This window comes from Myxocyprinus asiaticus, chromosome 19 (genome assembly GCF_019703515.2).
Source record: "Myxocyprinus asiaticus isolate MX2 ecotype Aquarium Trade chromosome 19, UBuf_Myxa_2, whole genome shotgun sequence".
Lineage (NCBI taxonomy): Eukaryota > Metazoa > Chordata > Actinopteri > Cypriniformes > Catostomidae > Myxocyprinus > Myxocyprinus asiaticus.
In genome coordinates, this window is record NC_059362.1 from 46792756 (window position 1) to 46808544 (window position 15789).

Below are 15789 nucleotides of genomic sequence, written 5' to 3' on the forward strand. Positions count from 1 at the left end.
AGTGATTTACGTGCATTGTAGAGGTTTGGGCATAGAGTAAAAGAGCAATCTTGGGATTTTATGAATCGGCATCGGGACCGTTCAAATAAAGATCGCAATTAGGCAGAAAATCTATATTTTGCCAAGCCCTAGATTCAAACGTGTGAGAGATCTACATGATTTTAAAGTATCGATACAATACTGTGAGAAAAAGTATCAAGATATATAGATATTGTATCGACACAGCCCTAGTGCGCACTGTTCTATTAACGAAAATTTGCGTCACCCTGTGGGAAACTGAAGTATGCTATGGCCTTCACTGACTTTCCTTGGCAGAGTTTTTGTTGGATAAGTTTTTGTTTTCAAGATGAAAACTGGATGCCACTTGCATGCAATGTTGTGAGGTCATGTGACAACAATAGCCGCTATTCCACTATCGGTCCTCGAGCCACAAGACCAAAATCGATCTGCGTTCCCACCATCGGGCCAATAACCCCACAGCGTTGCCCTAAAACCCGCTCTTAATACGCCGCTCTGGTGCCAATGTCACAAGCAAGAGGGAAGCTCGAAGTATGTTATCTAGTTATATATCAAGTTTATATAGAATGTAAACTTTAGCTATCTAGCAAGATAAGTTTGTAACTTACCATGGTGTCTCTCCACTAACAGCGGGACGATGTTTCTTTGGGTGTTTTAACGGATTTGTACTGTGCCTGCATTTTTTTTATATTTTATTTGTATATTTTTTTTCCCGAACCTGTAACGTTGTGCGCTGGATACATAAACTGACATGTTCGGCAAAACTCCGCCTTTGACATTATACCCACCTCAATCCCCGGTTGGCCTTGTTTGGCCCAAGGGTAACGGCAGGCCAAAGGCCATTGGCGGAGAAAGCCCTGGAAGTGACAGTGGGAAAGCAGCTGGCCCTGGCACGCACTAGCATGCCCTCATTTGGCCCGGTAGTGGAAACGTGGCTAATGAGTGCGTTTCCATGCACACTGATATGCTGATAACTACCAAAAATCATCTTGTTAAAAAAATCAGACAACGCAAGAACTGTGATTTGAAATTGTGGGATTATTCTCTGCTTTTGACGTCAAAACGTCAACGATCATTCGTACAACGGTAAGAATGCAGATAAAGGTGTTTACATGCAATGATAAAGGAACGCCAGTCTTATTCATTGTTCACTTATTAAGCATGTTCATGTAAACAAACTCAGTGTAACAGACTTTTGTTTAAATGTCTATCATGGAATAATGCCAACTGTTTCACGTATTATTATTATTATTATTATTATTATTATTACAGTAGTAGACAGTGTGTGCGCTGCACTGTAAATAGTGAGGAAGTGTCCCATTCCACAATACAGCGCCTTACACAGTGTGCTCTTGTTGTATACTGAACATTTGAGCAAACGTAGTAGTACGCCATCCAGGTATTCCATGCATACTGAAAATGTAGCAGCCTTTAGCTGTTTTAGTCTTAGTTCAAATGTGTTTTTGTATTTACTGAACTGTCAATTGAATCTTCTCCTTTTGAATCAGATTGAATAATTTGTCAATCGTGTAGTCTCATCAGTTTTGACCTTCACCAGTCAGTCCGGCCTCTGTGTTGACACAATGACTAGTCTTAATGTTGGTTCAAATGTCAGTGTCATCACAGTGGTTTTTCACATGTAGACCACAGCTGCCGCTCCCCATGTTTGTAAAGAGAGCTGTAAGTTCAGTTTCTCAACATGACCTTTACTGATCACTTTGAACTAAACTGATGACACAAACAATTGTTCAGGCGAGTTTTTGCAAATTACAGACTGCGGACACCTGCTCCTTCATTTAGAATAATCCGGATTCATTAACATTAGAAAGAAACAAATTTAAGTGCGTATTGTTGTGAATTTTTCTGTGCACATAAATATGTAACTTGTACATGTTTATGAATGAGTGTGACCCTCTGATTGTATTATGTCTTTGTATAGATGTCCCCCCTGCCGAGCAGGAGAAATTGTTCGTACAGAAGCTGCGTCAGTGCTGCGTGCTCTTTGACTTTGTGTCTGACCCGCTGAGCGACCTGAAATGGAAGGAGGTGAAACGGGCGGCGCTCAGCGAGATGGTGGAGTACATCACTCATAACAGGAATGTCATCACTGAGCCCATCTATCCTGAGGTTGTTCACATGGTGAGTAGACAAACTCGACTGTCTCACACCGGCAGATTCAATGTGAAGCTTGAGTCGTGTTATGTCTTGTTCACAAGCAGTTCATGCTGATATGAGCTGAACTGCACATACACAGTCCAAAGCATGATGAAACAAGACATACACACATACAGTATCATGCTGCACTGAGGTGCACATCACCAGAAATGCATCAAAATGGTCAAAGACATCCATCTAGTGCATGTTAACATACACCAACAATTAAAAATAGCGCAGATGGGTGCAAGAAGGTGTCCAGGATGCGTTTGTGCTTAAAACAACGATATGCAGCAGCTGATGAAACAGAATGGTATCTCCTTTTCAGAGTTGTAACTTGACACAGTGTCTTTTAAAAGCGGCACAAGATACATGACAGTGGTCAAAGATGTCTGTGTAGTGCATGTTTATATGCAAAAATAATTCAAAATAGTCCAGATGTGTCTCCTTCGGTGTTCAGGAATAGTGAGGCCACACTAGGCCTGTCTGTTCTGCTCTCTCTCTATGTACAAACGGAGTGACAGTGGGTGGAGCCAAAGTTGCGATGATTTAAACTAGGTGTTGATGATGTTGCTGTAGAGGCGGTCATAAATTAATGGGCCTCCTAGCGACGTAGGGAAGTCACGGAAGTAGAGAATGAGACATTTTTGCAGCTTGGTGTCAATCAATGCTTTTATTGCATTGGGGATTGAGTTTTGCATTCTGAACTTTACAGTATATTTTTTTATAGTAGAAAGACCTCTTATATGTCAAAATATCAAGGAAAATTTGATTCCTCTTAACATGAAAATAGAGAAATTAGGCAAGGTGAAAAATTAAATGACAATAACATAACGATTTTTGTTCATTTAATATTTCTTTGTGAACAAAAAGATATGTGGCAAATTGCAGTTTAGCTTTTTGCTTTGCCCTCTGTTTATGATGCTAATTCCATGACAGATGTTTTTTTTTTTTAATGGAAACGCATCAATAATGAACACATTTTTATTGTTCATTTGACTTGATTGTGTCAGTAGTGTATCGCATATTATGCATTTCCATTGCGTTACAGCGCAAAATAAACATCGAAATTAGTTGACTGGATTTTTTCCAATTTGTCTGGTAAACTTTATAATTCCATGACACGTTTGCCGGCAAACTCTGACACGTGCAAAACCAAAATATACTTTGGCCTTTAATCTTGGTGCTGACAAACCAATCAAAATAAACCTTGAGATAAATTCCTAAATTCCTACCACATTTGAGTCCAATTACTGGGTGAAAATGCACGTCTTTTTAAAAAAATATTTTTTTAGATTTTCTCCCTAATTTGGAATGCCCAATTCCCAATGCGCTCTTAAGTCCTCATGGTGGCGTAGTGACTCGCCTCAATCCGGGTGGCGGAGGACGAATCTCAGTTGCCTCTACGTCTGAGAGTGACAATCCGTACATCTTATCACATGGCTTGTTGGGCGCATTACCGCGGAGATGTAGCGCATGTGGAGGCTTCGCGCTTATTCTCCTTAGCATCCACGAACAACTCGCCACACGCCCCACCGAGAACAAACCACATTATAGCGACCACAAGGAGGTTACCCCATGTGACTCTACCCTTTCTAGCAACCGGGCCAATTTGGTTGCTTAGGAGACCTGGCTGGAGTCACTCAGCACGCCCTGGATTCGAACTCGCGACTCCAGGTGTGGTAGTCAGCGTCTTTACAACTGAGCTACCCAGGCCCCCAAAATGCACATCTTAAAAGATAAAATTGAAAATGACATTATGAAGCATCCTACACACAGTTGCACATTCAGAAGGCATTTTTAAGAAGGCAACATGGCCCTCAAGTTGCAACCAAAAGGAAATTGACAACTTGTGAACATGAAACGAGGTAAAATGTATAGCAACCAATGAATATACACCAGATATTGACTATAATGTCTGAACAAATTGATCTGATTTTACCAAATCATATTCGTATGCTGTGTAAACCAATCTTTGAGTACCATTAACAGGTAAATAAACTACCTCTTGGTGTAGTGGGAAGTCTTTTGTTCTGTTGCTTTCACTACTGTCTTTAAACACGTCTTCTACTCTTTGAGATGGAAGTGATCTATAGATGCGGTTGATAGAGCATCACTCATCCATACAAGGTTATGTCGAGAGCTTGAGCAAACCTGCAGGCTCCTCTGTTGTTTTGTCGTCCTTTTAAGGGGCCATTTTGGCCAAGAGCGTTGCATTTAGCAGCAGAGTGCTGGTTGACCTGGCATTGCCCTCAGTGCTGCTGCCAGCTGTATATAGTCCAACACTCAATTGCTTGTCTTTGATATTTATTAGAATCCGCGCTTCATGTTAAGCAGGAAACTGCAGTCCATCGAAGTGCAAATGGACTCATTCTCTTGATTGTAGCCCATGCGAAATATGCATAATATATTCTAAATCGCAGTTCCTGCGTCACACGTACACTTTGATGATTAAAGCCAAGAACTTCAAAGTGCACCAATCGGGGAGGATTAAAACCTTTTCTTATGATTAATTTGTGCGTATGGTGCCACTTTTCTAGTTGACAAATAGGTGAGATGATCAGCAGAGCTTGTTCTTGTACGGTAAGAACGGATCAATGAGGATCTCACTCCTTGACAAAATAATCATGCACTGCGAATGATGCAAACTGGTCGCTCTCCCTACACTCTCAAACTTCTTACAGTATCTGCATATTTTGCAATAAACTTTCTAAACTCATAATCAACAGCTTCATGTTTTTAATTAGTTTATGTCATACGCAACTCATTGGATTGTAGTTCATTCCCTCGTTAAAGACATTAAATACACAGTCTTGTACCTTTCGATTTCAAATCAAAGTTTGTAATGTTGTGATTCACCTCGGAATTGGTTGGTTTGGTTCATGGTGCACAACTCTCTGTATGAAGGATTGAATGAAATCCCTTTGGAAGAAATTAATGAATGCTTCCAGAACCAAGACGACATGTGCTCTATAAAGAAAACGTGCAGTGACCAGGGGCTGTCTATCTCCAAAAAGGACAAAAAAAGCACCATCAAAGTATCATAAAAGTAGTCCATATTACTTGCACACAGGTTTGATTATACACACGCTATTTTTTGTAATAATTTTTTTATTTTTCCCCTTTTTCTCCCAATTTGGAATGCCCAATTCCCAATGTGCTTTTAAGTTCTCGTGGTGGTAGTGACTCGCCTCAGTCCGGGTGGCGGAGGACGAATCCCAGTTGCCTCCACGTCTGAGACCGTCAACCCACGCATCTTATCACGTGGCTTGTTGAGCGCGTTGTCACGGAGACATAGCGCATGTGGAGGCTTCGTGCTATTCTCCGCGGCATCCATGCTCAACTCGCCACGTGCCCCACTGAGAACGAACCACATTATAGCGACCACGAGGAGGGTACCCCATGTGACTCTTCCCTCCCTAGCAACCGGGCCAATTTGGTTGCTTAGGAGACCTGTCTGGAGTGACTCAGCACGCCCTGGGATTCGAACTAGCGAGCTAGCAAACTCCAGGGGTGGTAACACATACGCTATTTTGAGAACTACGACATGGGAAAATGAGCAATGAATAGCCACTTATATTTTGGTTGGTGGTTCCTCATTTAAAAAAGAACTTGCCTTTTACTCTGACGAAGGTATATTGTTGTCATGTTAAGTTTTTAATGGGTTGTCTGTTTCAGTTTGCAGTGAACATGTTTAGGACGTTACCCCCATCATCGAACCCGACTGGGGCTGAGTTTGACCCAGAGGAGGATGAGCCAACTTTAGAGGCGGCCTGGCCACACCTACAGGTGAACACACCTGTCCACACACAAACACACACTTTAATTGCACACATACACATGAGGAATGTGTATATTAGAGCTGTACGATTATGACAAATCATAATTGCTGATTATTTCCCTTGATACTATAAGCGTAAATAATTTCAATGAATACAGTTTACATTAAAATACTTTGTGTGGATCAGCAGTATGCCATATTTTGTAATGTAGGCAACACATTCTGAATAAGCAGAGAACTGTTTCTGAATGACTTTATAGCTGATTTATCAGTACACGAAGTGCCCAAACAGTCAACTTCACATTGGCCTTCTTCTTAGAATCATCAAAAGCAAAGTTGTTCTTAAATTATACACAGAAGCGAGTAACGGACTTGTCTTTGATTGGTTACAGTGCTCAACCGCTGCAAAAACACACATTAAATAGAAAATTTTACCACAGCATGAGTAGACATACATGAACTGCAATAATTGACGCTTTCACGATTAGTTGTGGCAGCTGTAATTGTAATCTCGATTATTTATTTGATTGTGTGACTCTAGTGAAATGTTGTAGGTTAAAACCTAAAGAACGACAAACAAAGTTTACCTATAGAAAATAGTGCTGTCAGTCGATTAACATATTTAATCACATGATTTTTTTTTTAATAGTTAATAGCGATTAATCAGATTTTAAAAGTGCTGAAATGTGACTCTTTATATACTTTTCCTGTCAAAATGCATTTAATTTCATCTTATAAAAGAAAACAATATGTAACAGTTTTATTAACATTTTCCATACAAAGTATTCCACAGTATAAATGCACTAAAATAGCACCAATTCAAGTAACATTAAATGTTTTCCAAAGTGTAAATGGGAGGTTGACTAATTGAAATACACTATATTGCCAAAAGTATTCGCTCATCTGCCTTTAGATGCATATGAACTTAAGTGGCATCCCATTCTTAATCCATAGGGTTTAATATGACGTCGGCCCACCCTTTGCAGCTATAACAGCTTCAACTCTTCTGGGAAGGCTTTCCACAAGGTTTAGGAGTGTGTTTATGGGAATTTTTGACCATTCTTCCAGAAGCGCATTTGTGAGGTCAGACACTGATGTTGGACGAGAAGGCCTGGCTCGCAGTCTTCGCTCTAATTCATCCCAAAGGTGCTCTATCGGGTTGAGGTCAGGACTCTGTGCAGGCCAGTCAAGTTCTTCCACACCAAACTCGCTCATCCATGTCTTTATGAACCTTGCTTTGTGCACTGGTGCGCAGTCATGTTGGAACAGGAAGGGGCCATCCCCAAACTGTTCCCACAAAGTTGGGAGCATGGAATTGTCCAAAATCTCTTGGTATGCTGAAGCATTCAGAGTTCCTTTCACTGGAACTAAGGGGCCAAGCCCAGCTCCTGAAAAACAACCCCACACCATAATCCCCCCTCCACCAAACTTCACAGTTGGCACAATGCAGTCAGACAAGTACCGTTCTCCTGGCAACCGCCAAACCCAGACTCGTCCATCAGATTGCCAGATGGAGAAGCGTGATTCGCCACTCCAGAGAACGCGTCTCCACTGCTCTAGAGTCCAGTGGCGGCATGTTTTACACCACTGCATCCGACGCTTTACATTGCACTTGGTGATGTATGGCTTGGATGCAGCTGCTCGGCCATGGAAACCCATTCCATGAAGCTCTCTACGCACTGTTCTTGAGCTAATCTGAAGGCCACATGAACTTTGGAGGTCTGTAGCGATTGACTCTGCAGAAAGTTGGCGACCTCTGCGCACTATGCGCCTCAGCATCCGCTGACCCCGCTCTGTCATTTTACGTGGCCTACCACTTCGTGGCTGAGTTGCTGTCATTCCCAATGGCTTCCACTTTGTTATAATACCACTGACAGTTGACTGTGGAATATTTAGTAGAGAGGAAATTTCACGACTGGACTTGTTGCACAGGTGGCATCCTATCACAGTACCACGCTGGAATTCACTGAGCTCCTGAGAGCGGCCCATTCTTTCACAAATGTTTGAAGAAGCAGTCTGCATGCCTAGGTGCTTCATTTTATACACCTGTGGCCATGGAAGTGATTGGAACACCTGAATTCAATTATTTGGATGGGTGAGCGAATACTTTTGGCAATATAGTGTATGTACAGTACTGTGCAAAAGTTTTAGGCACTTCGGAAAAATGATGCATAGTGAGGATGTCTTCAAAAATAATGATATAAATAGTTTATCAATTAACATCATACAAAGTCCAGTAAACTTAAAGAAGCTAAATCAATATTTGGTGTGACCACCTTTGCCTTCAAAACAGCCCCAATTCTCCTAGATACACCTGGACACAGTTTCTCATGGTTGTTGGCAGATAGGATGTTCCAAGCTTCTTGGAGAATTCACCACAGTTCTTCTATATATTTCGGCTGTCTCGATTGCTTCTGTCTCTTTAATCTCAGACTGACTCATTATTCTCTATTGAGAATAATGAGAATAACAAAAAAAAAAATGTCAGGATGCATTACTGTAGTGAGAAATGTGCTTAATGGTCATGAAAATAATGTCACAATGCAAATAATCTGAATGGTCTTAAAAATAAGCTTCATTTTCTTCAATATACTGCATGTTTGTATTTGATCTGTTGATTTTGGAGTTTAATGAGGACCAGACAGGTTTTCATAAGATTCATCCACTTAGTCAAGACTCTTAAACTTAGTTAACTCAACCTTAGATTGTCCCTGTAATAAGTGATTGTAAGCTGCTTTGGATAAGTGTCCACTAAACGACTGTTTACTTGCACAACAAACACCTATTTTTCTTTCCGCAGCTTGTGTATGAATTTTTCCTGCGGTTTTTAGAGTCACCAGACTTTCAACCAAACATAGCCAAGAAATACATAGAACAGAAGTTTGTGTTACAGGTATGTCAGTATAATATTCTCACATGTGTTTTAGTTGAGGCTTAATTTGTCTTTGTGTGAATGAGAATGGTAAAAAATGATCTGTTATTTGATTGCAGCTGCTGGAGCTGTTTGACAGTGAAGACCCTCGTGAACGTGACTTCCTGAAGACCACTCTCCATCGCATCTACGGGAAGTTTTTGGGTCTCAGAGCGTACATCAGAAAACAGATTAATAATATATTCTATAGGTGAGAGTCTAGATTACACTATTAACGTGTGATTCATCGTTTCAAAGAAAAAATGTTTTTGTAATTATTCATTGCTCTGCCTTAGGAACTTTTCACCATCTCATCAGTTCCTCATGGATAAAATTAAATCCTGCTCTACATTATTTTCACATTAACCCTTTAAGCTCGGATGAAAAAATAATCATCAAAATATTAATAACTACAGTCTTGACCAACACAAAATAGGTATCGTTTGAAAGTTTAGAAGCTCTACTTTCCAATGCATGTAGACATTATGACCAAAACTGAGCAAGTACTTTGAAATTTGCAGATAAATCAGAAGTGTTCTGTTCTGTATGCCACGTTTTCACTTATAACTTCACAAAAAATAAACCGAACATAAGATTTTACATACCATTACTTAGAGGAGGTGATTATCTTTCAAATGAGCCCACACACTATGTAATATGCATTAGGGCTGCAGCTAACTATTATTTTGATAATCGATTAATCTTCAGTTATTTCTTCGATTAATCGGATAAATAGGAATTTTATTTTCTGTATTTTATTAAAGTAATTTTTATTTATTTTTAAAACAGAAACGATATAAGGCGTAAGGATTTAGTTTGATTTACTGTACTAAATTCACAATTCTGTGCTCTCACAAAACTTTAACAAAGCCTGAATCATGAAACGTTAAGTTTAACTTTTAAAACTTAAAAAGGTCTGTTCGTTTAAGAGTAAAATGATCTGGGGGTCTGGGTAGCTCAGCGAGTACTGACGCTGACTTTCACCCCTGGAGTCGTGAGTTTGAATCCAGGGCGTGCTGAGTGACTCCAGCCAGGTCTCCTAAGCAACCAAATTGGCCCGGTTGCTAGGAAGGGTAGAGTCACATGGGGTAACCTTCTCATGGTCTCTATAATGTGGTTCTTGCTCTCGGTGGGGTGCATGGTGAGTTGTGCATGTATGCCGCGGAAAATAGCGTGACGCCTCCACACGCTGTCTCCGTGGTAACGCGTTCAACAAGCCACATGATAAGATGTGCGGGTTGACAGTCTCAGACGCAACTGAGATTCATCCTCCGCCACCCGGATTGAGGTGAGTCACTACGCCACCACGAGGACTTAGAGCACATTGGGAATTGGGCATTCCAAATTTGGGAGAAAAAAAAACAAAGAAAAGAGTAAACTTATCCATCGGGGATACATATGTTCATATGATACATACACTTGTGCTGTCACTGATTACATACATTTTAAGTACTTTAATATCTTAAAACTTCCAATATTATTGTCACTGTTTACATGTTTCTAAAGGATTCTTTTCAAAAATAAATTCGTAATGGTAGTGTATGCTTATCCAGTAAAATAATGTTTTGCCATAGCATCAATTTACTGGTGAAATCAGACATTACATTTGGCATTATCAGGACCGTTAGCATTATTATACATTATATTCAGCATTATATACAGTTTAATATACAACAAGCATCTGTAAACGCAGTGCAGATTCACTCTCGCGCTGAAAAGTCTCATCCGGGTGGTGCTTATTGAATTACATGTGCTCACATGATGAAAAACGATCTAAAACACTTCAGAAACCGGGACACATGGACCTCTTAGACATTGGTGTGACATCCAAGAAAGCTGCATGATTGATTGCATTGAAACTGAAATCGTGGTATGATGTTGTACGAGTTATGAATGCGCTCCCTTTCTCCATTGTGATCGGTTTCAATGACGTGGATGCGCGCGCTCATTTGCTCGGTGAAGTTTAACGGAGACCCGCTTGTGGTAAAGACAAACAGTTTTGCAAAACACGTAGAAATATGCGCCTGATTTTGAATTCATAACGTTTATATTATAAAACACAGAAAATAGCAGTAAAATGCAAGTTATGCGCTGGAGAGAAACAACCCTTAAGCACATCAAACAGCACACGCCCTCTGTCAACGTAACTGAGACAGCAACCGCGCCACATTAAACCGTATACTTATTATGATCTTCTATGAAGTGTTTATAAAGTGCTGTCGTGCGATGGACATCTTGGGTCATGTTTTTTTCTGCTTCAATTTGTCTCAATTTTTCAAACGAGTTTAATCATGCAACTCATTTTTCACCGGGTTAAGTGACATCGCTGACGGAACTTCTAATCGATATCCAATTAATCGATAATAAAATTCGTTGTCGTTGATTTTCATTATTGATAATTATCGATTAGCAGTTCTAGTATGCATAGATCATTAGATAATCCACATGAAGCACAATGTTACATATGACCACCAGGAGATGGCGCCAAATACATGACACAGACTCAATGATGACTCAAATGACACAGAATGAAACTCATTCTGTGAAATCTCATTACTAAAATCATGTCTGCATGCTATGCAAACCTTTAGTCATTGTTGTGTTTGCATGTGTAATTAGTTCTTATGTATGATAATTATGTTTTATTTGTTTGGAGGTGTTTTTGGACACTATGATAAATTATATTTGTAATGCTATAACTTTTGATTGCTTTGTCGTATCAGCACAACATTTTTCTGAGAAACAGTTGACATGTTTGGGAATAAAACAAGCAGTTTTTTGGAGCAACCTTATTTACATCCAGAAATATATAATGCCAAATCAGAAAAATAAGAGAGTACATTTTTGGCTCTTTTTTTTTTTTTTTTCTCTCTTTGGCTGAGAGACTCAGAATGCATCATCTATATCATTAAATTATTTGAAAAGTTTTCTTTACAATGATACCGAAAACTTGACCATCCTTGTTTTTGTAGAATTATAAGTCTTTAATTTTGGGTATGCCACTGAAACGGGAAATCTTTAAAAACACCTTCAGAGCTTAAAGGGTTAAATATCCTGTTTCACTCAAAAATCTGTTATTATAAATAAAACTGATTGTGAATGCAGTTTCATTCTGTTTTAATTATCAGTCAGCTGTATATTATTTCCATACAGGTTCATATATGAAACGGAGCATCATAATGGAATAGCAGAACTACTGGAAATATTAGGAAGGTAAGAATGCATTGTGTGGTTTTTATATATAATCCTCTGTTGTTCTCCCACCTGTTGTGTCAGCTTCAAACTCTACTAGTGTTCACAGTGTTGTGTAAATCACTTTGACCTTTTACTGTGGTGAATATTTTTACTGTGGAGGCAGCACGTTCATTCACGATCTGACAGCTGTCTGTGCTTAAAGTGTTTCAATATAATTATTGGTTGTTTTAGAGTGATTCACATCTTTTTCTTGTTCACTAGCATAATTAACGGCTTTGCCTTACCACTGAAAGAAGAGCACAAAATCTTCCTGCTAAAAGTTTTGTTACCGTTGCACAAAGTGAAGTCGCTCAGTGTGTATCACCCACAGGTACGAACACTATGATTATATCTTATCTTATATGTCTTACTGAGTTTAGTCCTCAGTTGTGAAATACGGCCAGACCAATTAATAGAGTGTAACAGTGTGCACCCGCTTTTTCAGCCGTCTTGGTTCCGGAAGTATTTTTCCCATTCATTTCTTCCATTGGGATTTCATAAAATCCTTCATAAAAGAGTTGTGCACCATGAACCAAACCAACCAGCTCCGAGGAGAATCACGACATCACAAACTTTGATTTGAAGCAAAAAAATTATTTTGAAATTCTGACAGAAAGACAAAGATACAAGACTGTGTACTTCACGCCGAATTAAAAACTATGGAAATATTAAAAACTATTGATTTATGAAGTTTGTTGCAAAATATTCAGATATATACACATAAGTAGTTTGAGAGTGTAGGGAGTGGGACTTCTTCTGACAGGTCTTTCTCAGCTGCATCATGGGTAGTGTAGTTTTCCACCAGGAACTCTGCTAATAAGCACACTTTTGTTAAAATAAACTTGAAATAATGCACACTGTGGCTTCCACAGAAGCATATGCCATCGATTAACAACCTCTGAGCTCATGGTAGGACTTCCTTTTAAAGATGTTTATCGTTAAACATCAATTTACCAATTTGCCGTTTACTTACGGAACCAAACTGTTGCGCTTTATTGCTAATATCAAAGATTTCTAGATTATTGACATCGGACAATAACATGTTCCTGCTTGGACATTTAACACAAGTTGGAGTTCCTTTTTGTGTCATTTCCAAAACCTACTAACAGCTTGTCAATGTATAATAAACATTTTTCTTTTTCTAATATTTTTTTTTTGTCAGTTTTGAATAAACATGGAGTAAAATGCTCAAATTTTAATTTCAGCATTTTTATGTACATCTTGTGTGCAATCATTAAATTGTATAACATTATATATTCACCCTATTCATGATATCCATTAATGTAATTATAATGCTATTCATATAAACACGGGTCATATAATGTAAATATTACTATCAAAAATGTCTATATGGGTGCATCCCTATAAATACTACTATTTATAAATAATTAATATCCATTAATATAATTATATTATAACACTATTCGTATAAACTCTGTTCATGTTAATATTAATAATACTATAAAATATGTCTTTATAGGCACATCCCTATAAATACTACTGTTCATAAATAATTATATAATTATAACAATATTCATATAAACAGTTAATATAAAAAATATGTAAATACTACTATTTACTATTTATAAATAATTAATAGCTATTAATATAATTATAACAATATTCATATAAACAGTTAACAAGTATATAAATATTACTATTTACTATTTATAAATAATTAATAGCTATTAATATAATTATAACAATATTCATAGCTATTAATATAATTATAACAATATTCATATAAACAGTTAACATAAATATATAAATATTACTATTTACTATTTATAAATAATTAATAGCTATTAATATAATTATAACTATTTATATAAACAGTTAACATAAAAAATATATAAATATTACTATTTACTATTTATAAATAATGAATAGCTATTAATATAATTATAACAATATTCATATAAACAGTTAACATAAATATATAAATATTACTATTTACTATTTATAAATAATGAATAGCTATTAATATAATTATAACAATATTTATATAAACAGTTAACATAAAAAATATATAAATATTACTATTTACTATTTATAAATAAATAGCTATTAATATAATTATAACAATATTTATATAAACAGTTAATATAAAAAAAATATATAAATACTACTATTTACTATTTATAAATATAATTATAACACCTCATAAATAATAATAATAATAATACTATAAAAAATGTCTATATAGGTGCATCCCTATAAATACTACTATTTATAAATAATTAATAGCTATTAATATAATAACACCACATAAATAATATTAATAATACTATAAAACATTTCTATATAGGTGCATCACTATAGATACTATTTACTATTTATAAATAATTAATAGCTATTAATATAATTATAACAATATTTATATAAACAGTTAATATAAAAAAAATATAAATACTACTATTTACTATTTATAAATATAATTATAACACCTCATAAATAATAATAATAATACTATAAAAAATGTCTATATAGGTGCATCCCTATAAATACTACTATTTATAAATAATTAATAGCTATTAATATAATAACACCACATAAATAATATTAATAATACTATAAAACATTTCTATATAGGTGCATCCCTATAGATACTATTTACTATTTATAAATAATTAATAGCTATTAATATAATTATAACAATATTTATATAAACAGTTAATATAAAAAATATATAAATATTACTATTTACTATTTATAAATAATGAATAGCTATTAATATAATTGTAACACCTCATAAATAATATTAATAATACTATAAAAATGTCTGTATAGGTGCATCCCTATAAATACTACTATTCATAATTAATAGCTATTAATATAATTATAACACTTCATAAATAATATTAATAAAACTCTTAAGAAAGGTCTATATGGGTGCATCCCTATTAATACTACTATTCATAAATAATATCCATTAATATAATTATAAAACTATTCATATAAACACTTCATATAAATAATACTATAAAAAATTTCTTCATATAAACACTGTTCATATAAAAAATATAAATAAATACTATTTACTTTTTTATATAAATAATTAATAGCTATTAATATAATTAACACTTCATATAAATAATATTAATAATACTATAAAAAATATTGTATATATGGTTGCATCCCTATAAATACTACTATTTTCTATTTATAAATAATTAATAGCCATTGATATAGTTATAACAGTATTCATATTAACGCTGGTCATATAAATAATACTATAACAAATGTCAACGTGGTTGCATTCCCATAAATACTACTATTTACTATTTATAATTAATAGCCATTAATATAATTATATTAAAACATCATTCATATACATAATACTATTCACCCAATTTTTGTATATTGAATCACCAGAATGTCTATATGAATAATAACATTGATAATGTGACTAATGTTGTGAATGTTTGTCTTTCTAGCTGGCATACTGTGTGGTGCAGTTTTTAGAGAAGGATAGCACACTGACTGAGCCGGTGAGTTTCAGCGCCACCATGTGTTCATTTATACCTCTTTTAAAGCTGCATGTCAGTGTTTTTGTTTTGTTGTTGTTTTTTTACATTTGGGTCAGTCCATCTCAAGTGTCTCCAATATAGGTTGCTTGATCATTTTTAATTTTCCAATTTTGTTTTTTTAGTGATTACCTCTATGTATTGGAATTGCAAAACCACCAGTT

At 36.0% G+C, this 15789-nt stretch overlaps 1 protein-coding gene across 6 annotated transcripts in view; it reads left to right on the forward strand.

Moving 5' to 3' along the window:
- LOC127409649 (serine/threonine-protein phosphatase 2A 56 kDa regulatory subunit gamma isoform) overlaps nucleotides 1-15789 on the forward strand; it is a 49334-nt gene that overhangs the window by 24032 nt on the left and 9513 nt on the right. For 4 of the 6 annotated variants that reach the window (XM_051644354.1, XM_051644353.1, XM_051644352.1 and 1 more), the window contains 7 exons: nucleotides 1958-2157; nucleotides 5851-5961; nucleotides 8754-8846; nucleotides 8945-9075; nucleotides 11997-12077; nucleotides 12321-12429; nucleotides 15536-15589. In XM_051644354.1, the coding sequence (XP_051500314.1) occupies nucleotides 1958-2157; nucleotides 5851-5961; nucleotides 8754-8846; nucleotides 8945-9075; nucleotides 11997-12077; nucleotides 12321-12429; nucleotides 15536-15589 (779 nt within the window). The remainder of the gene's footprint in view (nucleotides 1-1957; nucleotides 2158-5850; nucleotides 5962-8753; nucleotides 8847-8944; nucleotides 9076-11996; nucleotides 12078-12320; nucleotides 12430-15535; nucleotides 15590-15789) is intronic. The other 2 variants (XM_051644355.1, XM_051644357.1) reach the window with 1 other exon arrangement.